The sequence below is a fragment of the Notothenia rossii genome (assembly GCF_949606895.1).
Source record: "Notothenia rossii genome assembly, chromosome: 3".
NCBI lineage: Eukaryota > Metazoa > Chordata > Actinopteri > Perciformes > Nototheniidae > Notothenia > Notothenia rossii.
In genome coordinates, this window is record NC_136901.1 from 63,249,124 (window position 1) to 63,272,642 (window position 23,519).

The window sequence follows — 23,519 nt, forward strand, 5'->3', positions numbered from 1 at the left end:
GATCTTTCTAAGAAAGAACAATCCAATATTTAGATGTTGGGTATCCTTTTGTTGAACGGTCTGTTTAAAATGAATTGAAGCATCAGACTAAAAAAGCTTTTGAAAATAACCGAATATTTTGATTAAGGTCAAAATATAATATTTGTAAATCTGACTCTGAAAGAGTCAGTGCCTCACCAGCCATGAACCTCACGGCATGTCACTGCTTAAAAATGTAAAATAGGTCAACGGTACAAAGTTTAAGGTATTCCGTATAGTTTGTTCAATGTTATCTGACTTTGCAGATATGAAAGGCAGACTTGTGTTTTTAGAGTTGTTCACACCTGCCTGACTTATATTTGGTTACACTGCCGTTTTGTTTATGCAGTGCTTTGACTAACCCTAGCACATGTTTGGTCCAGTTGGCGAATGTTTTCTAAATGCCGTGCATATTCCTTCAAGTTGGTGAAGATGTTTCAGCATTTGCATGTGTTCTGGCACATTTGTGTTTTTATATTTGAATTGAATTTGAAACTGCAGAAGATAAGTGTTGGGGCCGTTGTAACGAGTTTGCAACGGTTGGCCGCCGTAGGTAATGTTCCTTATGGCAAATGCTTTGTTTTTGGCGTGTTTTGGCACTACCATTTTTATAAGAACAGAAGGGGTCAATAAATGGAAATCTGGCTTCAGAATAAATTATGCTGAAAGTAGAGGACAGAGAGAAAGAAGGAGCATTCACCAGTTTCAGCAGCTCCTCTGCTTTGTGCTGAAGCCCTCTGAAGCCAAAGGGAGGCGGGTACCGGAAGATGTCGTCGGGGAGCGGCAGGTCCTTCCACAGAAAGGCCTGGGTCATGTGACTTGAGGCGGGGAGTCGAGCTAACAAGCTGTGCCTGGTGCTGCTGGGCTGACACTGACCCTCCAGAACTCTGTGCACGTGCTCATGCACTTGCTGCAAGGAAATAGGTTGTAAAAAAAGGGTAAGAACCGTTAGAATAACAAAAAGCAGACTGTTTCACTGCAGAACCTTTACTGACATTATCTCTGTTCAATCTTTTCTGTTTATTCCACAGTTTTCTATCTGGTTGTATCACCAGCCAAACAGACGGTTGTTATAAATGCTGGCATCGGGGGTTTTAATGTCATGAATGGCTGCTTCTTTCACACAGGAAATGAGACGGAATAATTTTCATTCATGCAGTTTGAATACAGGCCTCGTCTTTAAATAAGATGTTTTGTCTGTCCAAAACCAAAAGATATTCACTTTCACATTTGAAACTGATAAAAGCAGGACATTTTGACATTTGAAGAGCTAAAATAAGTGCCTTTTTTGCTGCCATTTTGTAGGAAAATTACTAGAGCAGATCATTGGTTTAAAAAAACTGGTAGAAACTTTATTATGTAAATGTTTCAATAACATATTAAAAAATATGTAGGTATAAGATGGGCTCTAAGCATTCATTCACTCTAATAAATCTTAAATTCTTAAATACATAAGACTTTATCTTGCTTAATTTTATATAATTACATTTTCCCCTCAAATTCATAATTTATACTCTGAGAATATGTATGTATTGTCAAGGACTTGACACTTAAAGCTGAGTTTGAGTAGAGCTCATTATATCTATCTATCCATCTAGCTATCTATTTATTACATGGACAATACCATTAGAGTTTTAAAAAGAACAATCTTCTTTAAAATATGTTTTAATCCAATTGAAATCCAAGCGTTATCCATTTTGCATTTTATTGTTAATAATACTGTTAATTCTATTTGTGGATCTGTTGAAACAAATGAGATATTCCTTCAGCCTTGCTTAATGTTAGGAGAACACACTCCAAGTGTCTCAGTAGTCAGATAGCTGTGGGACCTTTGGTGCGTCTCTCCTTGTTTACTTATGATTTGACAATTGTATTTTTAGTTTCAGTCCATGGTAAAGTCTCTCACCTTTTTATGCGCGTGGTTGACATGCCAGTCCACAGGCACGCTCGTCTCCGTCTCTCTCAGAGGCAGAATCGCCACACACAGCAAACCTAAAACCACAGCCAGTGCCAACCGCCTATACACACACACACACACACACACACACACACACACACACACACACACACACACACACACACACACACACACACACACACACACACACACACACACACACACACACACACACACACACACACACACACACACACACACACACACACACACACACACACACACACACACACACACACACACACACACACACACACACACACACACACACACACACACACACAAATAATACGTAACTTATTATGGCAGAAAGTATGATACAGTGTATTTATGGTATATTCATTTTAATGTCACCTTATATAGAATGTGTGTTAAACTTGTGATTTCTGCATTGAGTGACTTCTGCCTAGCAGATACCAAGAAGAGGCCCCAAGGGTCTCTCTGTTAATTATCAATAGTCCTTGCAATTAACAGGGGAATTCCCAGATACATTTTCAGATAATGTAGTTAAAGTCTTGTTAAAGTTAATGATTCGTTTCCTGTAGACCCATAAAGAAGGGTGTCTGTTGCAGCAGCTAGATGTGATTATTGCTGAACCATATCTGTGTTGGTGTTTTATTTGATTTCTTTGTTTTGTTCTTTCATGTGTGGGTACTAAATGCCTACAAACATTGTGGAGAAATTAGCTTAAACATGTTTTATTACTCTGTATGAACAGAGAGCAGTTCTGCATTCCAGTAGATTGGAAGAGCTTGGGGAGGGGACATTCTTCTTAAAAAATCTCCAGCATGTCAAATATTAGGGAAGTCTACATGATAAATATATGTGTGTGTGTGTAATTACTTTGTATCAAGAATAGCTGTAATGTTTTCCTCGGTATTGTGGATATTAAGGTAACTCACATATGATATTTGTATAATCCAACTATATCTTAAAAGATGCCAAGAGTAGGTGAAACGAAAGGTGCTTTAACAACTGAGGGGGGGAAGATGGCCACAGAGACAAAGAGCCATAAAGGGGAATATGTGTGTGTGCTGGCTGCAAGATGTGAAATAAGATAAGGAAACTTGTTGTTTAGAGCAGGTTCGTTACAGACACCAAAAGGTATCTGGTTTTCGTCAAACTGAAAGAGACTTTTTGTTTCCGGGTTTCTTCTGTTGCGTCGCGATGATTGGGTACGACAGGCCATGTGTTGGTCTCTCCCAATAAGATGACCTCTGGGGGAAGCATCCACACACCTCCTCCTGTGTTTTTAGTATGAAAGCCTGTGTTTTCTCTAAGTTTGTTCTCTTTTCCTCCTGCTGCTGAAATGGTAAGTCCTTTTCCGGCTGGATGAACCAGAGCATTCTGCATTCTGAAGCTGCTGTTGCAGAGTGCTTCGTGATTAGGTGATGTATTGTATGTTTCTACCATTAAAGCAGATTATTGTTTAACCCTTATCCTGGTGCTTTGACTTTTCCTTCTTTTAAAACAAACTCATAGAGGAACGCACGAAGCAGAGATTCTGACACACACACACACACACACACACACACACACACACACACACACACACACACACACACACACACACACACACACACACACACACACACACACACACACACACACACACACACACACACACACACACACACACACACACACACACACACACACACACACACACACACACACACACACACACACACACACACACACACACACACACACACACACACACACACACACACACACACACACACACACACACACACACACACATTTATTTGAAGCATGGTATTTAAATATGCAACACTATCTGATTCGACGGGAAGGATACTCGACTGGGCCACAGAACCATGGTGTGAACCGAGGCAGGTTCTTCATTGTTACCGAGTGCAGATAACGGCTATTATCTCATAAAAATATTCTTGAATCAGTGAATAGGGAGAACTTCTGTGCTTTGGCTGTGGTGCTGGAATAATCCTAACCTTTGTAATGAGTTGGCATTTAAGGTTCATGTTCATGAGTCAATAAAGGCTTCTCAATTCTCTAATTTCCCCTCCTCGACTCCTCGGGTAGTAACCCGGAAATTGATTTCAGCGAGCCATGTTCCACATCTAAATTTCTCTAAATACACATCGAGGACCGAGCATCGAGCAGGCTCTCTGGAGGAGCTATAACCGAGGATACACTGATGGTTCCTCCGCGGATGTATTTCCGGCAACAGTGATGTTTAAAAGAGTCGTGACGCAAGGCCAGACTTATCTCAGCCAATGACAGCTCTGCATCGCGACGCGATGTTTACAGTGAGAACACCTGTGAGGTCCGTGCAGAAAGCAGAGCAGTGTGTATAACATATATCACTCAGTATAACAGGCCTACATTACTCTCTTTATTTGTATGCTTTAGTTTAGTAGATATCTACAAACAAAGAGTCGATATTTGTCTAAAACCATTTAGTGCTTCACATAATAAAATATCGTCTTTTCTCCCTGTCGCCCAACTTCCTGTGCCCTTGCCGATACCACACCTATTTCCCAACAATGCTTCCTATCTCAACTGTACCGCAGACGCCTGTTAGGCTCTGTGCCAACATCATGTGTGTTTTCACGTTTTTATGTTGACATACTCATACATATATGAATGATGATGATGATGATGTGGTTTGTAATTATGAAGGGAAGGGTGAAACGCCTTGTGAACACACTAACCTTAAACCCTGCCAAACCTTGCCGAACGCTGTCTCACAAAAGGAAACTGGTTACGGTATAATGCTTTGGTGATGTTGTGTCATGGTGTAATCCCTGGAAACAGATCAAAACCAATAAAGTATTAATAAGTATTAAAGTAAGTAAAGTAAAAAGTAAAGTAAGGCGAGGGAGGAGCAGGTTTTTGTGTGAGAGCTTCACTCAGTAACATTTGAAAAGACAGCCCTAAATGAATAGGGTTAAACTCGAGCTGCTCGGTTTTAGTGGGAAGCTCTTCTTTTATGCTTGTGGTAAAAATCTAGATTGTTTACTTAATGCTTCCACATCATCATGCAACCACCTGCACTCGGCTTTCTGTCTTTCCTGCCCACAGTTGGAAGAGTATAACATTTAGATGTGGATATGCTGCTCATATTTGATTTTTCTCATTAAATTGTCATAATGGTCTTCTGAACATTTTCTTTATCAAATGTTACATATGTTTTCAATGTTTAAAACCAGGTGTTGTAGCTGCCGGATTTGGAACCCCCCCTATATCTTTGTCCAGGATAGTCATACACTCACCAAAATCACACTGGTGTTGCCTGTTCCCCTGTAGTTTGTGCTCACCAAAGCATTTGACTCTGGGCCCAGCAGGTAAAAAATTATAGGGGGGGGTTCCATATCCGGCAGCCAGCCACAACATCTTCTCTTCCGGATATGGAAGCCCCTATTTAGTTTTTCTATCCTGACTATCCTGGACAAAGATATAGGGGGGGGGTTCCAAATCCGGCAGGAGAAATACCTGCTCTGCTGAAAATGTTATGTCGAGAAAAGTGCAGATCTTCCCGATTGACACCAGGGTGAACTTAGTCTAAAATAAGGAACATTAATAGTGTGATATAGGCACAGATATAAGATCAATAATACACTTTATTTTAGGGCACCTTTCAAAGCATTCAATGTCACTTTAAAATACAATAAAAAATAAAATATGAGTGGCATTACAATACAAACATGTGTTGAGTAGGGAACCACAGACGAAAATTACATTCAAAGGAGCAATTAAAGCGAGTGAAGCCAGTTTGAACACATTATCTTTTAGGCTTGCTTGAAAATAACAGTGTCTGACATATGTTATATCATTACTGTTATTTCATTGCTTACTATTCGTGGTTATCAGACACTTAAACAACAGAGAAGGTTTTAAGAAATAGGACTATACTGACAAATGACATATTATCCTGTCATTGTCCGCTCTGTAGGAAGGAGGAACATAACAGAGTGGGACTACACTTAAAAACGGAAGTTTGTTCCAATATGAAGTTTGTGACAGATCTGAAAAGTGTCCTTAAAACAAGCCTCCTCGCAATTGTATGCACATTATTTATTCAGCCGTTTGCAGTTTAATCTGATGGGAAATATATCATTCAAAAGAGAGAAAGTAAATAGTATCTTTCGTTTTTACGCTTAGAATACTAGGGAACGCTCAATAAACGGGTTGACGTCACCTTTGCGCGTCGCAGCGAATAGGGCTTCAATCTACGGCAAGACTTCAATCTACGGCATAACACCGGCACTTCCAAAAATTGCAGAACCCATAAGGAGCCGTAAACATGCTGCAGTTTTTGCGTGGCTGTGTCCTTACTGTAGTTCAGTGGTTCTCAAACTTTTTCTGCCAGGCCCCCCCTTTGGAGAAAAAAAAAAGTTGGGCCCCCCCAAACACAAATAGTCAGGCTCAGTGGCGGCGCCAGAGATTTCTTTTGGGGGTGCTGTGGGGTAGCTTGACGTTTCATAGAGGGTGCTCAAACATTTAGGGTTTTCCATTAATCTACCGGTCGCTACAGTGGAATTTTCTACTGCAACACTCCCCACGCAAATACACAATGACTGTTACAATGAAGGCTCGATAATCAGCTCACAGCATATGGGTCTAAGCAGGGGTATACGTGCTATTTTTATAGGTGGTGAGTGGACCTAACATAGGGGGGTCCGGGGGCAAGCTCCCCTGGGAAAATTTATTTTTAAATATTGAAGTTAAAAGCATCAATCTGGTTCACTTTGAGAGCAACATGAAGAGATCTATGGATACATCTCTCAACACCCATTTGAAACAGAACTGTAAACAGATTTACTATTTCTTTACGGATATTTTACAAACCACCCTTTGAAACTTTATTCTTGTTTTACTGTCATAGTATTTCATACCTGTTTTTCATTTATTCTCTTATCTTTTTATAACTATAATGATCATATAAACGTGTGTCTCGGAAATAATTGTTTACATTAATGGTGACCAAAACATTTGCATTTGAGACCCACTGAGATAACACAGAGAGTCCTTTAGCTCACTGAGTCTCTCAGTCTGACAGGGGAGGACTCTCCTCCACTTTCTTGTTGAAAAAACTCCTTATATCTGTTAGTGTAGCTCACTAGCACCAGAAGCTAACAACAACGATCAGCGGTACCGGTGCGCCCTCTCTCTCTCGCGCACACAAAATGGCTCGTTCCACACACACACAGAGCCGAGCTTTAATGAAACACAGAGACCCAGACGTAATAGTACTGCATCATATTATTTTATAATCAATAATTTTTCAATTTATGATTTTTTGTTTTGTTTACGCACCATCCCCTAATATGTGGATTAACTATCTGTAAAATAGTTAAAAGGTCTATTCGAGAGAGAGGGTGGGCAGAATTGATATGGCAACCCACCCGTGCAGTCAGAACCTCTGGCTGCTCTGTGACTTGTGATGTGAATTTCTCCGGCCGATACTTGTAAATAACCATCAGTGTTTGACATCAAAGCGCCAACTCTCCTCGTGTCTCTCGGAGTCCTGACTCTCCTTTGCTGCAGAAGTTTCCCTTACAGTTATTAATAAACAAGAATACAGTTTAAAGGGAGAGTGATTTGTAAAATATCCATAAAGAAAAAGGAAATCTGCTTACAGTTCTGTTTCATATGGGTGTTGAGAGATGTTTCCATAGATCTCCTAATTTTGCTCTCAAAGTTCACCAGATTGATGCTTTTAACTTAAACTTTTAAAAACAAATCTTCCCGGGGGAGCATGCCCCCCGGACCCCCCTAGAGGAGGTTAGGTCTCCCCCCCCCCTTAAATCATGTCCGCATGGATAGGAAACTAAATACATTTGCACACATCTTGTGTCTATATCTTTCTGTTTTGGTGGTCATGCCACAACCGTGCACGTGCATGCATGCGCAAGTCATGGTAAGACATCTGGATTAAGAGGTTGCTTTTTCTTTGCACAGCATGAAAGAAAGGCCAAATGAATGGGCTGCGATTTTAGTATTTTTAAGCAGAGGTCAATAATTTGTACGGCCCTCGGAAGATGTTGAACAAATTGAAATGGCCCTTGAGGAAAAAGGTTTCCCACCCCTGTTGTAAACAGATCAATATGTCATGTGTAAAAAGCCGATCTATAACCAGAAATGTGAGATTCACAACATCCACAACAAATGCCTGATTGAATGTTGTAAATGTAGAAAGGTAAATATACCTCCATAAGATGGTAATGGTTTAGCCCGACTTGTTACTTAAAGAGGCCCAATTAGGCTTTTTGGGGTTTTCTTTTACCTGTAGTGTGCTATAGGTTTGTGTGCATGCAAATCGTCTGCAAAGGCTTAAATCCCAAAGTTCCCTCCCTCAAAATACAAATATGAACCTAAAAAGGAGCATTGCATGTATGTCCCTTCCTTACAAATGTATACAGAAGAAGTGACCTATTCTCTCACACAGCAACGTGACATCGATAAGAGATTACAAGTATGTAAAGATTAGATCACAGCTTCACAAAGTTTTAGAAAGAGAAATGAAAAAGCACCTGTTTCCAACCTTTTTTGAGCACTCTTTGCAACTTCCCTCCACCCAAAAATAAAGGCAGTCTAGTTTAGAAATGGATTAGGCAGTGGAGGAGTTTCAGTTCAGGGAAGAATTATATCAGGGTATATGCAGGAATCCTGAAGTCAAATGTAAGACCTTTAAAGATCCTTTCCATACATTTTAAGACCTCATCGCCACTTTGAGTTTGAACCGGTTACATTGGCGACACACTTTACCTCACATTTACTATATACAGTATTGATTGTTCTTACTCCTTATCTTCCAACCATTTGGACGCAAACTTGCATTTCCCCATAACGATGTTGTTTAACAACCGGCGTAAACTGACCTTCGCGCGCTATCAAGCAGCTATCAGTGTGCATCTTGACCCGGTGAGGACACTACCTACTGACTCAGCAATCACTGTAAGTTATATTCTTGTTTAAATAGACTTCTCTGTTTCATTTATTCTACTCTGTATAATTGTTCTGTAGTTATTGTAGCTAAAACGGCAATTTCTGAGAGATTTTAAATCTCAGATCTGCTCAACTCAACCTGTAACACAGGTCTCAGTGGGTCACGCGCCCCAACCCTGCATTACAATAGGCAGGAACACTCTGCTGATTGCGCGAAGTGCAAACAGCGTGAGTTAGTAAACCCTCAGCTAAAAATCATTTAAATAGCGCATTTAAAATCAGAATAACTCAGTGTGCATCTTGACCCGGTGAGAACACTACCTACTGACTCAGCAATCACTGTAAGTTATATTCTTGTTTAAATAGACTTCTCTTTTTCATTTATTCTACTCTGTATAATTGTTCTGTAGTTATTGTAGCTAAAACGGCAATTTCTGAGAGATTTTAAATCTCAGATCTGCTCAACACAGGTCTCAGTGGGTCATGCGCCTCAACCCTGCATTAAAATAGGCAGGAACACTCTGCTGTCGCCCACCAGCTGAAGAGAGTTAACTAATTAGAGGGGAGTGCCCCCACAGCTGTGAGAACTCAGCAATCAGGTGTCCATCTTAGGTGGCTCTTTCCTGGAGCGTCAGCCAGACGAAGACTGACAAAGACATTGGAATCCTGTGGGAGTCACGAGGGAGGCAAAGAGGACGCAAATCCTACTTTGATTGAGCTAAGTATCGCTGGTCTTTTGTTTTGTTTTATTCAATTATCTTTGTTTTTTTAGCCCCTCATGCTATAATCATGTGTATTTTCTCCATTCCTGTTCATGTGTCCTCTCGCAATTATCACTGGCCCTGTGTATCTCCTAATCGATATAACCGGCCTGCTCTTGTCTATCCCACATGCTCCACTGAGATCCAACCTCTCGTTTCAGGGGGCCTGTGGAACTGCCAGTCAGCTGTTCCTAAGGCTGACTTCATTTCTGGCTCATTTCCCTGCAGTCTCTGGATTTCCTTGCTCTCACGGAGACCTGGATCACTCCATCCAACACATCCACCCCAGCATCTCTCTCCACAGCATATTCCTTCTCCCATACACCCAGACCCTCTGGCAGAGGAGGTGGCACTGGTCTCCTGCTCACTCCCAACTGGAGCTTTTCCCTTATCAAGCTACCTAACTTCACTCCTTCCACCTTTGAATTCCATGCCGTCACAGTAACCCATCCTATACAATTAACCATTGTTGTTCTCTACCGTCCACCAGGGGCCTTGGGGGACTTCTTGGAGGAATTAGATAATCTCCTCTCACACATCCCTGAAACTGGCCCTCCCGCTGTACTTCTCGGAGACTTCAACCTCCAGACAGGGAAGATATCTGAACTAACATCTCTGTTAACCACCTTTGCTTTCTCACTGTCTCCATCCCCACCAACCCGCTTCACACATCCGATCACTTCTTCATTTCATTCTCTTTACCCCTTTCCAAACATAACATACTAATCTCTTCTAATTCTGCACCTGTCCGCCGTAACCTTCGTTCCCTCTCCCCCTTTGCCTCATCGGTGCTCTCAGCCCTCCCTTCCTCTGACTCGTTCCAACTCCTGCCTCCAAACTCTGCTGCAGAAACTCTCCTCTCTACTCTCTCATCCTCTCTGGACTCTCTCTGTCCTCTCACATCTCGGCAGGCTTTCAGTCCCCTCCTGCTCCCTGGCTAAATGACGCACTGCGCGCTAATAGAAACATCCTTAGGGCAGCAGAGCGGAAATGGTGGAAATCCAAACACCATGACGACCTCCTAACCTATCAGGCTCTCCTCTCCTCTTTCTCTGCTTCCATCTCTCAGGCAAAAAGCACTTTCTTTCAAGATAAGATCCAATCTTCCTATTCCAATCCCCCAAAAATATTTTCTATCTTCTCCACCCTCTTGGACCCCCCTAAAGTCCCTTCCCCCTCCTCCCTTCTATCAAGCGACTTTGTTAACCACTTTGAAAAAAAGGTTGATGATGTTCGCTCTTCTTTTTCTGACTCACCTTTACTCACCGCTGGGTCACCAGACCCTCCTTTCAACCACACACTAACCTCCTTCTCCCCTCTCTCTCCAAGTGAGGTTCTTACCCTTGTTACCTCTGCCCGTCCTACCACCTGTCCTCTGGACCCTATCCCCTCAAACCTCCTTCAGACTATCGCTCCTGATATTCTACCGTTTCTCACCCATTTCATCAACACTTCTCTAACTTCTGGTCACTTTCCAAACAGTCTCAAGGAGGCAAGAGTAAACCCTCTCCTAAAGAAAACCCACTCTCAACCCGTCTGATGTTATAAACTACAGGCCTGTCTCTCTCCTCCCGTTCCTGTCTAAAACACTTGAACGCGCTGTCTTTAAACAACTCTCCTGTTATCTCCATCAGAACAACCTTCTGGATCCGCACCAGTCTGGTTTCAAGGCAGGTCACTCAACAGAAACTGCTCTCCTTGCTGTCTCTGAGGAACTGCACACTGCTAAAGCAGCATCCCTCTCCTCTGTCATCATCCTTCTGGACCTGTCTGCTGCATTCGACACGGTGAACCATCAGATTCTCCTTCGCACTCTCCAAGAACTTGGCGTTTCAGGCACTGCACTTTCCCTCCTCACCTCATACCTCAAAGACCGCACCTACAGGGTAACTTGGAGAGGGTCCGAGTCCGACCCTTGTCAATTAACTACGGGGGTCCCTCAGGGCTCTGTTCTTGGTCCCCTCATCTTCTCCTTGTACACAAACTCGCTCGGATCTGTCATTAGCCCGCATGGTTTTTCATACCACTGCTACGCTGACGATACCCAATTAATTCTGTCCTTTCCCCGCTCAGAGACCCAAGTCGTCGCACGCATCTCTTCTTGCCTAGCAGACATCTCTCGTGGATGTCTGCTCATCACCTCAAGCTCAACCTTGACAAGACTGAACTGCTTTTCCTTCCAGGAAAAGATTGTCCCACTCTTGACCTAACAATCAACATCGGCACCTCTGTTGTTTCCCCGACTCAGACTGCAAGGAATCTGGGTGTGATCGTAGATAACAAACTGTCCTTCACTGCAAACATTGCTGCTACAACCCGCTGCTGCAGATACATGCTTTACAACATCAGGAGGATACGTACCCAGCTGACCCAGAAAGTGACGGAGGTTCTGGTCCAGGCTCTCGTCATCTCACGCCTAGACTACTGCAACTCCCTCCTGGCTGGTCTACCTGCATGTGCCATCCGACCTCTCCAGCTCATCCAGAATGCAGCGGCTCGTCTGGTCGTCAACCTTCCAAAATTCTCCCACACCACGCAGCTCCTCCGCTCCCTTCACTGGCTTCCGGTAACTGCTAGAATCCACTTCAAGACAATGGTACTTGCGTATCATGCTGCGAATGGATCTGGCCCTTCCTACATCCAGGACATGGTTAAACCGTACACCCCAGCACGTGCACTCCGCTCTGCATCGGCCAAACAGCTCGCTGCACCCGCACTGCGAGGGGGACCCAAGTTCCCATCAGCTAAAACACGTGGGTTTGCTATCCTGGCTCCAAAATGGTGGAATGAGCTCCCCATTGAAATCAGGACAGCAGATAGCTTGCACATCTTCCGGCGCAGACTGAAAACTAATCTCTTTCGACTCCATTTTGAGCGATAGAATTACTAACAAAGCACTTATATACTAATAAAGGGCTGGCTTATCTAAAGCCAGTTGAGTAGCACTTGACATGTTTGGCTCTATGAAACCTGATGTACTTATATGATTCTGTTTTCTTCAAGTTTGTATCTTCCCGGTCGAATGTACTTATTGTAAGTCACTTTGGATAAAAGCGTCAGCTAAATGCAATGTAATGTAATCAAGCAGTGAGCGTGCAATGTCCTGTTGTGATGAGGTCAAATCCAACGGGATGCCATAAACAAACTACACAGAATCATACTACACACCTAAGCAATTATTAGATTCAGGCAAACTGTAGAATACAACCTCTTTGGACAATTTATATACTTATTGAAAACAAGCTACAAAATGTAATACCTTGGAAAATGCAGTTTAATACTTTTCAATAGCCTTAATTTTCGCTAAATGTATTTATCAACTTTTAATATTTTTTAAGACCCCGCAGCAACAACGCAGAAGTAACGCTGTGTGTGCAGGACAGCAGATAAGAGTGTTGATGCTTTTTGCGTTAACAGGTTGCCTTATTCCTCCTTACATTATGCAGGCAGACAGCACCGTTTGAGATGTCAGGACTCTTTTCAGTATCAACCCACATTCAATCTTTTAAAGCATGACACAACAGGTATTCCACACATTGAGATCATACATTTTTCATACTGCACATTTAGAGTAGATGTTAGTTGTAGGTGGTAAAAACTGCCACACCTTTGACTGACAATGTAGATTGTTTTCTTCGGGTGTGTTTTTAAAGTTACAATGGCTTTAAAAAGCAACATGAAGCTTCCAGCACTGATAAGTATAAATACACAAGAGGCTGTGCTGGGATCATAAAGGAAATCAGAGTTCTTCTTTAAAGGTGACCTGTACGTCTTTTATACATGAATATGTGTCCCCGGTGTTCCAGGGAACTCACCAAGTGTCTGAAAACACAACCCTCTCTATTTTCCTCCATACCCAAATCTTTTAAAAAGGGGCTGCAACGGATCTGATACAGACTGATCCAGATTTGAACACTTCTATGAAGTCACAGAAATGGCGCTACGGCTATTGGGCCAACTCCACCAATCAGGAGGAGACAGCCACGGACATTGCTGTTCGAAAGCGCTGGAGACGCTGTAGTACATATGCCAGGCCTGTAGATGGTGCTGTTCTCACAGAATCAGCCCATGCAAAGACAGTGTTACATTGAGTGAAATGAGGAATGGCTAAAATGCATGATAGGTTTGGGATTTTGAAAAATAAAAAGTATAAATATGCCTTATAGGGTTATGGTCCTACACTATATTATTCAAATATAGCATGATAGGTCCACTTTAAAACATTAAAGGGGATGTTCTTCTTCATAGTATTTACCCACAGTTTGGAGAAGGAATACTATCACAGACGCTAAGCAATGTTGTGCTCAACAGAGATAAATCTAAATCAGTTTAACTGTATGCTATATTTAGAATATGTTTACGGCTTTACCTGGCTTTCAGGAATCAATGTCTCTGTAACTCAATCCATTGCCTGTGCTTTCATCAAAGCCAACAACTCCCTTGACAGAAAAAGTTATTTCACCACGCAAAACACATGGGTTGCTACTCTGCTACTGCCTATATTGGTAAGTTTGTTAGTGTAATAGTGTGACTTTATTTGGTTTGGATTCACCAAAGTTACGCAAAAACCCTTCCATGCTTAGCATTTGAGGATGCGGTGCACCAGCTTCCTTTTTGTTTCTTTCAATGTTTATTAGCTTCGAAGAAAGCAATGAAATAGGCCTTAGTTACCCGTCGAAAAGCACGTTCTCACAGAAGAGGCGAAGATTTTCTAAATATAGCTTACACTGCACAACATTGCCTAACTTCCACTTCTAAACACCTGAACTATCTCGTTAAGATGATTGGATAGCAGGTGGCTCGTATCTATCTGAGAGCGTGGTTGACAGAAAACAGTAGGGATCTTTGTGCTGTGTAATGTGACCATCACCTGTGTGCTGGCAAGCGTTTCAGAAGCCTCATCTTGTTCTCGGTCACATGGGAACCTGGGAACTCCTCTGGGATGTGTGGTGAAGCCTGAGGTCCCCTGGCTCTCAGGGCTCTGCTCCTGCACACACAGAGACAGTCAGACACATTGTATTATGGGACAACAGCAAGAAGAATACATTCCTTTATGATGTTCTTAAGCTCGGTAATTGCATGCATAGGAATACAGTCTGATATAGTTGAAGTATCAGAAGTAAGTATATATATGTAGAGGACATTCTTATCTTTAGCATTCATATCATAATGTAAAAGTGCCTAATTGTTTGTATCTAAGCAGGGGCTCCATATCTTAGGTGTGGATAAAAGAATCTTACAAAATAGAGTACACAAAAAGTGGGCACCATAAATAGCCAGAGGTGGAAGAAGTATTCTGATTATTTACGAAGTATAAAAATACTTTGTTACAAGTAAAAGTCCTGCATCCAAAATTGTACTTAAGTAAAAGTAAAACAAGTATTTTCATATTAATATACTTCAGGGACTCAATATGCAGGATTGACCATTTAAACACCATCGTCACGGTCCTCGTTTAAGTATCATTTCTTTAGAAAATGTCAGTGCTTTTTAATTTACATTTAAAACTACACATCTTTTAAGGATATTAGTAATTCGCGTAAAACTGCTGCTTAAGCGGCCTGATGGGTAAACATACTGCAGTCCCGTCATGTTTGTAGATTACTTGATTAGAAAGGTGTAATTTAAGAGTCTATGTTCCATAATACGGCCTGTCTATAGATATGAAAGAACGTCTTGTATCGGGTCTTCCACCCCAGGCGGCCCTTTGACAGTAAACAAGACCCCTTAGCAGCAGCGAGCATGAAGAGCGACGATGTAGCTATAGTAACGCTATACTAAAGGATTGCACAACGCTATGGAAACCACAACACACGCCTCATTGCACCTTGATTCCATCCTATAAAACTTAGTTCCGTCAACATTAATTGGCTTTCTGGCTCACCTTTCCATGGACTCCACTGCCTCGCCATGACGAATACCTTTGTTTGTACAGACCAACGATCAGCTATTTATCCCGAGGAAGCATAAGCGGCGATTTTCAGCCAACTCCTTTCCTAGACCGCGAGCCAATCAGCGGTCGGAAAACTCGCCTCCACTTCCGCCCTTTCGTAGAGTCTCCTGCAGCAGCCGCATGATCTTTAGTGATGGCAAAATGAAGCTTTGAATGAAGCGTCGAACCACTTGGACAATTGTGTCGGAAATAGTTTAATTTCTCGAAGCTTCAGTTACAGCGACCTCTCCTGGCGAAGTGCAAGGCTGCAGTGGGTTTAACGTATCTTTGCCTTGAAAAATATTCGATGCACACACACACTAAAACTGAATATCATGTTCTATTTGCAATTAAAGATTGATAATTGTGTGTATTGGGTTATTGAGAAAAGACTAGAGAGTGCTGGACAAGTTTTTGGGCGGAGAGGGCCTTTTATCAGTTATTAAGGTATTCAAGTTGAAAAGCAATGATTAAAAGTGTAACTATTCCAAGCGTTGAACCAGCTGCGCGGAGGACATCGCCGTATCCTGGCCGCCGGCTCTATCCACTGGACCAGGGGCGGATCTAGACAAATATTCATGGGGTGGCAACAGTGTGGCAGGAGAATTTGAGGGGGTGGCATCCCCTGGCAGAAGTATATTCTGATTTAATCGCAGTAATATCAATCAATGTTAACTTGGAAAGCCACAATATTGATATTTTAACTCAATAACGTTAGATGAGATTATTGTGGCACATCAGTAAAGCCTCAAATATCAATATATAAGGTGGCACACGTAATTTAATGAATTTTAACTGAATGAGTTGGTTTAACTCTTAGACCAGCAGGGGTACCAAATATGCAGACTGCTGCAATAAATACATTAATTAACTGTCTCATCGATGTGTGTCTGTATGAACATGATAATATTAACAATCATATTATTCCTATCAGCTGTCAATCACTGTTATGATTCACATCTTCAGTGTTATTATTAAATAAACTATATTTTTTGGAGGAGTTAATGATGAATGTTCCTCAAGATGCTTGCTCACCCTCCTTCAAATTTGAAAGACCAGTAATTACTATCATAATTCAAAAGAATCAAAGGAACAGTTCAGCGCCCCACAACTTCATTGCAAACAGTTACAAACTTGACTTTACATCAGAAAGAACAAACATTAAAGAAATTACTAACTGCATCAGTTAGGGTTAAAAAAAACGGTGTATTCAGCTAAAACATACATCGCTGCAGTTATTATCCAGTGGAATGCCCGTACCTACTCGCCTAGTTAATTCAAAGTGTTTTGTTTTTTTTGGCTGGGCAGTAAAGTTTTACACACCGTCTTATTTGACTTTCTCTGGACTTCAAACGGTTTTTTGGGGTCAGACCCCCACAAAGAAGAAACATATATTTATGTAAGGTCATCATCTTAACAGTTTATTATTCTCATCGACTCATCCGTGAGCAGAGCATCAAGTTGGCATGCCTATAACAGCTGAATGTGGCGATTACCATCTTGATCAGCAAAACGCCACACAAACTTAATAAGATTTAAAGCTATGGTGCGTTTTGATTCAATGCTGAGTACAGCCAAACTTGACAGGCTCTTCTCTGTCATAGTAGACCGCAAACAGTTGCGGCGCCAGAGTATTTGTGTTGGGTAATCTATGGTAGGGCTAACCCATACAGTGGTGGGGCTCAAGTCAGTATTTACAATGTAATTACATACAGGCTCCCCGTGACAGTGAAACGCCACGCGTGAGGTTTATATTATTTCCCTGTCTCAATCCAAATTGAACTGTATGAAATAAAAAGGCACATTTGTCTTGTAGTAAATAAAAAGGGCGACCTGGAGCCAATCCTGCAATTTCCACACAGGTGAAAGAGTTGAAAACCCAACCCCTGCAGGGGGGTCTGGGAGGATTCTCCCCCAGGAGATTTTTGGAAATACTAACATCAAATACACATTCCGGTGCTCTCTTAAGAAGAAAAATAAATAAATATATATTACTACACAACGTATTTAAAAAAATGAATGTCAGTTTAGTTTTTTGTTACTTTGTTCTGAAAGCTGAACCTGCTGCTCCTCACAGAGAGGAGAGGGAAGAGGCTGTGTGAATTACTTTACATTGTGGATAAGGGTGGATAGCCCCTATTGTTCTGTGTGTCAAAATGAAAGACAGCCCACACACCTATCAATCATCAAACCGTGGGGTCTTATAGTTGTAACGATGTATATCGAGATGTATTACAGCAAAAGTATTCTCCGTCGGGACTTCCTGCAACAACACCACGCCGTTATCGTGATTCTGATTGGCCAGAAGACATTATCAAAGATGTTCTATTGAGAAGACGATCACTACGTGACAAAAGTTTTCAAAACTGTTTCTAGTCTTCGGTATTTCCAGACAAGTGGCTACTGAAATCAATCTTACTAACTGCTGCTTACTTTAACATCATTTTTCATGATGGGGCTAAGCCATTTATTGGTATGGCTGTAGCCTACCCCAGCCATACCCTGACCGCAAATACCTAATTCCTTCTGTCTACTTGTATCCGAAATGCTTCTCGTTTTGCGCTGTCCTCCCGTTCAAATGAAATCGCCGCCAATCATATTTCCAAGCTCGCGCCAGGGGGGGGGGGGGGGAGGGGTTACAAGGCTCGCGTCTTGTGCTGCATTCACTTGCACTCGGACATTAGAGATTTTCTCTCATAAATGTCCGATGAGCCACAACTTTTCTTTCAAAACAAAGCTGCCAAATGGGGTGGCAGCTGGGGTGGCAAGGCATTTTTCTGAGGTGGCAGCTGCCACCCCGTGCCACCCCGTAGAACCGCCACTGCACTGGACTATCTATTCCTTAGACAATTGAAGTGTTTTTATATTACTCATTGTTTTTTTGTTCACAACTTCTCCACATTTCGTAGTGTTTCATGAGCCAGAACAACCTATTTTTCTTCCTGGCTTGCTCTATAATGATCCAATTAAAATGCAATACCAACAACAACTTAAAAGCAACATGGCAAACTACGACAACAACCCACACATTGCGCATTGATTAGAGCGGTTATAAAGTGTTGAAGCGCTCAAATTTGAACCTGTTTCAACCTGTCACTGTCAGAATCGAGACGGCGAACCAGTGAGTTGATTCATTCAGGAAATGAAGCAGTTGCTGGTTCGGACGTCACATGTCACGTGATTTGAAGCAGTTGCTGCTTCGGACGTCATATGTCACGTGATTTGAAGCAAGCTTCGAGGGAGTCCAGGGTTGAAGCTGAAGATGAGTAACAAATGCGTCACTTCCGGGCAAAAATAACGGCTCCGCCCACTTTTAGGGGAAAACAATGCTGTCAGTTGAACGGCGGTCAATACAAATTCTTAAATTTTTGCCAATCCGATCAGAAATGTAAGAAAACCGGAGATTTTTGGATCTTCAAAGAGCCCGATTCCAATGGCCAGATAGATAAACAATTGCATTAAGCCATTAGAAATCGACGATCGGGCTCGATATATGGTTAAATGTAGCAGTAGGCTATTTATTTTCATAGATGAGAGTAACATCTACGTCACTTTACGGCCCCGCCCACTTTTGGGGGAAACAACGGCTGTCATTTGAATGGCGATCGAGCCTGAAGCCACAGAGATCTTCTGTTACTGTCCTTTCTTCTTAGAGGAAGTACAAAAACACGTAACTCTGGATTTGTTTTAATGTTTGAGGTGCAATAAATGACACAGCAGCTTTTTGGCATGATAAAACTAATTGGGTCATTCTACAGAAAATGTGGAAGTGCTGTCACTTACTTTTGCAGACACCAAAATACATGACGTTGACCTAATACTCACATTCATTATATATGTTGAATAAATAGAGATTGTCTTTGCAATGGTACTAAATAAAAAAATCATAAAAAATGGTTTTATACGTAAATTTGCAATTTATTTAAAATGCCAAGTTCAAGGAACTGCCTTGTCACTTTGATCATACATCGAAGTGGAGCCTATAGTTTTAATTTAAAATATTTTTTTTTCAATAAATAAATCTAATTTATATTTACATAACATTACAAGCATTAAATATAACACTGAAATGGTAAAAAAAAAAACGCAAATTATTATTAATAATATAAAATAAATGTCAGTCATCCAAAATTACGTCATTGGTGTTACTGCTACACAAAACGCTTTTATTTTTGAAATAATGTACTGTCTCTGAAGTGCCTCCTGTAACAAGAGATCATTTGAGGCAGTGCAGTGGACAAAGACATAAGGAAAGTCAGATACTTCTTACTTTGTTTGTTAAAGGTGTCATTTTATCTTCAAATTTTACTTGCGTCTTTCAAGTCTGTCATTAGTGTTACTCATTGCATAGCCCTAGGGGTGAACATTTGAATGGGATAATGTATTGTATTGAAGAGTTAAACGATTTTGATATTGACTGAAGCCATATTTGGTCTGACACATTGCAGCCATTTTGTTAAAATGGTAGTGTTTTCTCCAAATTGTCAATGGTGTTACCGTCACTGGTGTTACTCTTCTTCCTGGTAACACGTAACACCAGTGACATATACAAATAAGCATTGTATAAAGTATAAAAAAAATAAAAATACTTTAAGAAAAAAAAAACTTGTTGTGGATTCATCAAGTGGATTCATCAAGTTAAGAGTTAGTTATTGCTATTTAACAGGTTTTAGATGTTTTTAAAAGGAATATTTCAGCAGATTTGTATCACCCAGATTCCACCTTTTCTGTAGAATGACCCTATTAGGTTCCGCCTCACTCAGAGTGAGTAACAGCTGGAGAAATTACAGCCTTGCCTACTGATTTTAATTTAACCATATATCAAGACCGATTGTCGATTACCAATGATCGAATGTAATTGTTTGCCTGACTGGCCATCGTAATCGAGCTCTTTGAAGATCCAAAAATCCACGGTTTTCCCCAAAAATTGATCGGATGGGCAAAAACTTCAGAATTTGTATTGACCGCCATTCAAATGACAGCGTTGCTTTCCCCGAAAAGTGGGCGGGGCCGTATTTTTTGCCCGGAAGTGACGTAGGTGTTACTCTCATCTATTCGAAGCTTCAGTGTCAAACTGCCATCACTAATGATCTTATCACATTACCACTATTCACTAACGTTTTTTTAATTAATGACAAAGACACGCTTAACATTCTGGACAATAAACATAACGGCAAAGAAAATAACAAGACACATTGTTTTAAACATATTTTCATTTTTTTTATTAAATACAAGAGAAGGTTTTAGGCACCAAGTAAGGGCACACGTGTGAAAATGTATTCTTTTAAAGTATACTATGTGAATGTTTATTTATTTCACTCATCTTCGATCAGAAAAACCTATGTTCTCTCTGAATAAAAAAAAAACTTATTCCAATACATAATAAACAATTAAAGAACATTTGGCACCTAATATTGCCACATACTGTACAAACCGTGAATACGTAATGGAGATACAAATTGTCATTATTATGCATCTGTCAAAAGTGTTTCATAGAAGTGATGGGATCAGTCAAAGTGAAGGGTCCTTTTATTTGCACATCAATCCAATCCCCCCCCCCTCCCACTCTCACTGCATAGGTTGTTTGAGATCAAACAGTCCGGTTCCACCTTTGACTACCTTCCCCGCCACCAGGCAGGCGGAGGGTGACACCAGCTCATCATGTGACCCTGAAAGAGGAAACAGCCATGAGATAAAAAATAACTTAGATAAGGTGTTAGGGAATAATTTGGATAGGTATTCAACCATCGACATAGTTTTCTCTCTTTACTGTCTCTTTTCCCATGGAATAGTTCTACGGCCTTAGGGTATTGCTGCTATCTCTCTTAAAGTGGACCTATCATGCAATATTTAAAAAATATATTGTGGGGCCATACCTATATAAAACATGTCTGTGAAGTTTTTTTTTCTAAATACCAAACAGATCCTGCATTTTAGCCATGCCTCATTTCGCTCTATTTGCTCTTTTGCCAACATGTTCTCACTCCCAACCCGTCACATATTGACGGCCGGTGAGGGCCCCTCCCCGTCACTCTATGACGTACAGGGTACCCCTTGGAAGTCAGTTATCAACGGGCAGGGCGTCCCATAGACCTTCATAGACCTCCCATAGCGTTGATAATATACGCCATGAGAACGCTCCCCGGCAAATGCTACCCCGACGGTCGGTTGTTATTGTCAATATTAATATAATAATTAGGGCCGGGACTCGATTAAAAAAAATAATCTAATTAATTACAGGCTTTGTAATTAATTAATCGCAATTAATCGCATTTTTAATCACATATAAATATTTGACCTGAGAACAGTGAGAAGCAATTTTTTTCACATGGATTTTAGTATACCATTGAATAATGACTGAATACATAAGCTTAAGCAACAAAACATTGTTTATTTTTTTCAAGGTGGCACTTAACCAAGACCAACAGAAAAGTGCAATTTTTGCCATAAAGTGTAGCAACAGCATATTTAGGTATATAGTACATTTCAGAGATTCATGTAGCCTATAGGTAGGTAGACCTTCTGTAAACTATAACACTTTGTTTTTTAAGTATAACACAATACTTTCAAGTACATTCAGAACATTGGAAACCCTGACTATTAGAAAACATCTCTCTGTTGCTTCAGAGGCCATAACAGACTTTGTTGATTTACCAACAGTTGATTTAAAAAATCTAATACATTTCAGTCCAACTCTCTCAATAACCTTGGCCAAAACAATAAACAGTTCAACATAAAGTGCCAGTTGCACCAACAACATAATAAATAGTTCAACATAAAGTGTACTGTACCATTTAAAATAAAATAAAAAAGTGCCAGTGATTGACCTCAATCCTTCCTATTCTTCCAATATCCTGATGAAAAATAAAATCTCTCTGTTGCATAGGCCACTGTTTGATCAACGCAAATTGGGTGTGGGTCCTTGTACTCCGAGTCGGGCTAACGTCCACGCTAGCTTCCACGCTAGCTGCTATATGTTTTGCATTGAGGTGATACTTGAGGCTTGATGTGCTGCGGTGATATGCAAATTCCTTTTTGCATAATTTGCAAACAACCGTGCTCTTATCGATGCTTCCATCCGTCCGTTTTTTAAAACAAAATGTCCCATCCACGGGGCCAACCAAAGCGGTCTCATCAGCTTGTTCGTTCATGTTTGACTATTGTTCACTGTGGTTTGTTGTTGTTTGAAGTCATGAACGTTAGTTGGTGCTCCAATATAATCGGTACCCCTGAAACTCATCCAGTGAGAATCGTTCCGCGGTGCAAAAATAAGTGCGATTAAAATGCGTTAATTTTTTTAACGAGTTAATTTTTGTGTAATTAATTAATCTTAATTAACGCGTTAAAGTCCCGGCCCTAATAATAATAATTTATTTTTTAATAGTCACACTCGATTTCGCCGATTTTCTTGTTGCCCCAGCTGTTTGACACGTCTTTTAGCAGAAACAAAGGCTACATTAATATATTTAATCAATGTTAATCCATGTGTGCGGTTGTGGAATTAATGGACGTGCCGTTGTGCGATTGCGCAATGCAATAATTTACAAACTCTTCAACTACAACCGTAATTATATTTAAAAACATTTTAGAAGGCCTCACGAAATACTTTAATGCAAATCTAAATTTAAATGTGAAGGGATGTGTGTAATCTGGTGATAATTATTCACCCACGGATCTATGGGTTGGGGTATTGTTGCACACGGACAATATAGTTAACCGGACTTCCTGTCGATGTGAAATCCGAAAACATTTTTTTTTTAAAGAAAATAATACTTTATTCCGAGTGTGCTTGCTTTTCTCTTTGAAAGTCATCACATAACGGCATTGTAATTCACGGTTCGGCTGCATTAAATATTACATATCTGCCGTAGTTCGCTATTTATAGAGCCCTGATGAGAGGACTTCTAGACAAACAGGA

General features: G+C 40.9%; 1 protein-coding gene and 1 long non-coding RNA gene across 2 annotated transcripts in view; both read right to left on the reverse strand.

The window, feature by feature from the left end:
* Window positions 1–696: 696 nt before the first annotated feature.
* On the reverse strand, window positions 697–15,766 carry LOC307031998. Its single transcript, XR_013806138.1, has 4 exons — window positions 15,554–15,766; window positions 14,540–14,656; window positions 1,925–2,036; window positions 697–928 (listed from the first exon to the last, which is right to left on the reverse strand). It is a non-coding gene; the product is annotated as an uncharacterized lncRNA (long non-coding RNA).
* Window positions 15,767–20,802: 5,036 nt separating this feature from the next.
* polr1a (RNA polymerase I subunit A) overlaps window positions 20,803–23,519 on the reverse strand; it is a 148,422-nt gene continuing 145,705 nt past the window's right edge. The window contains exon 37 of the mRNA XM_079670210.1: window positions 20,803–21,270. Coding sequence (XP_079526336.1) covers window positions 21,170–21,270 — 101 coding nt within the window. The 3' untranslated portion in view covers window positions 20,803–21,169. The remainder of the gene's footprint in view (window positions 21,271–23,519) is intronic.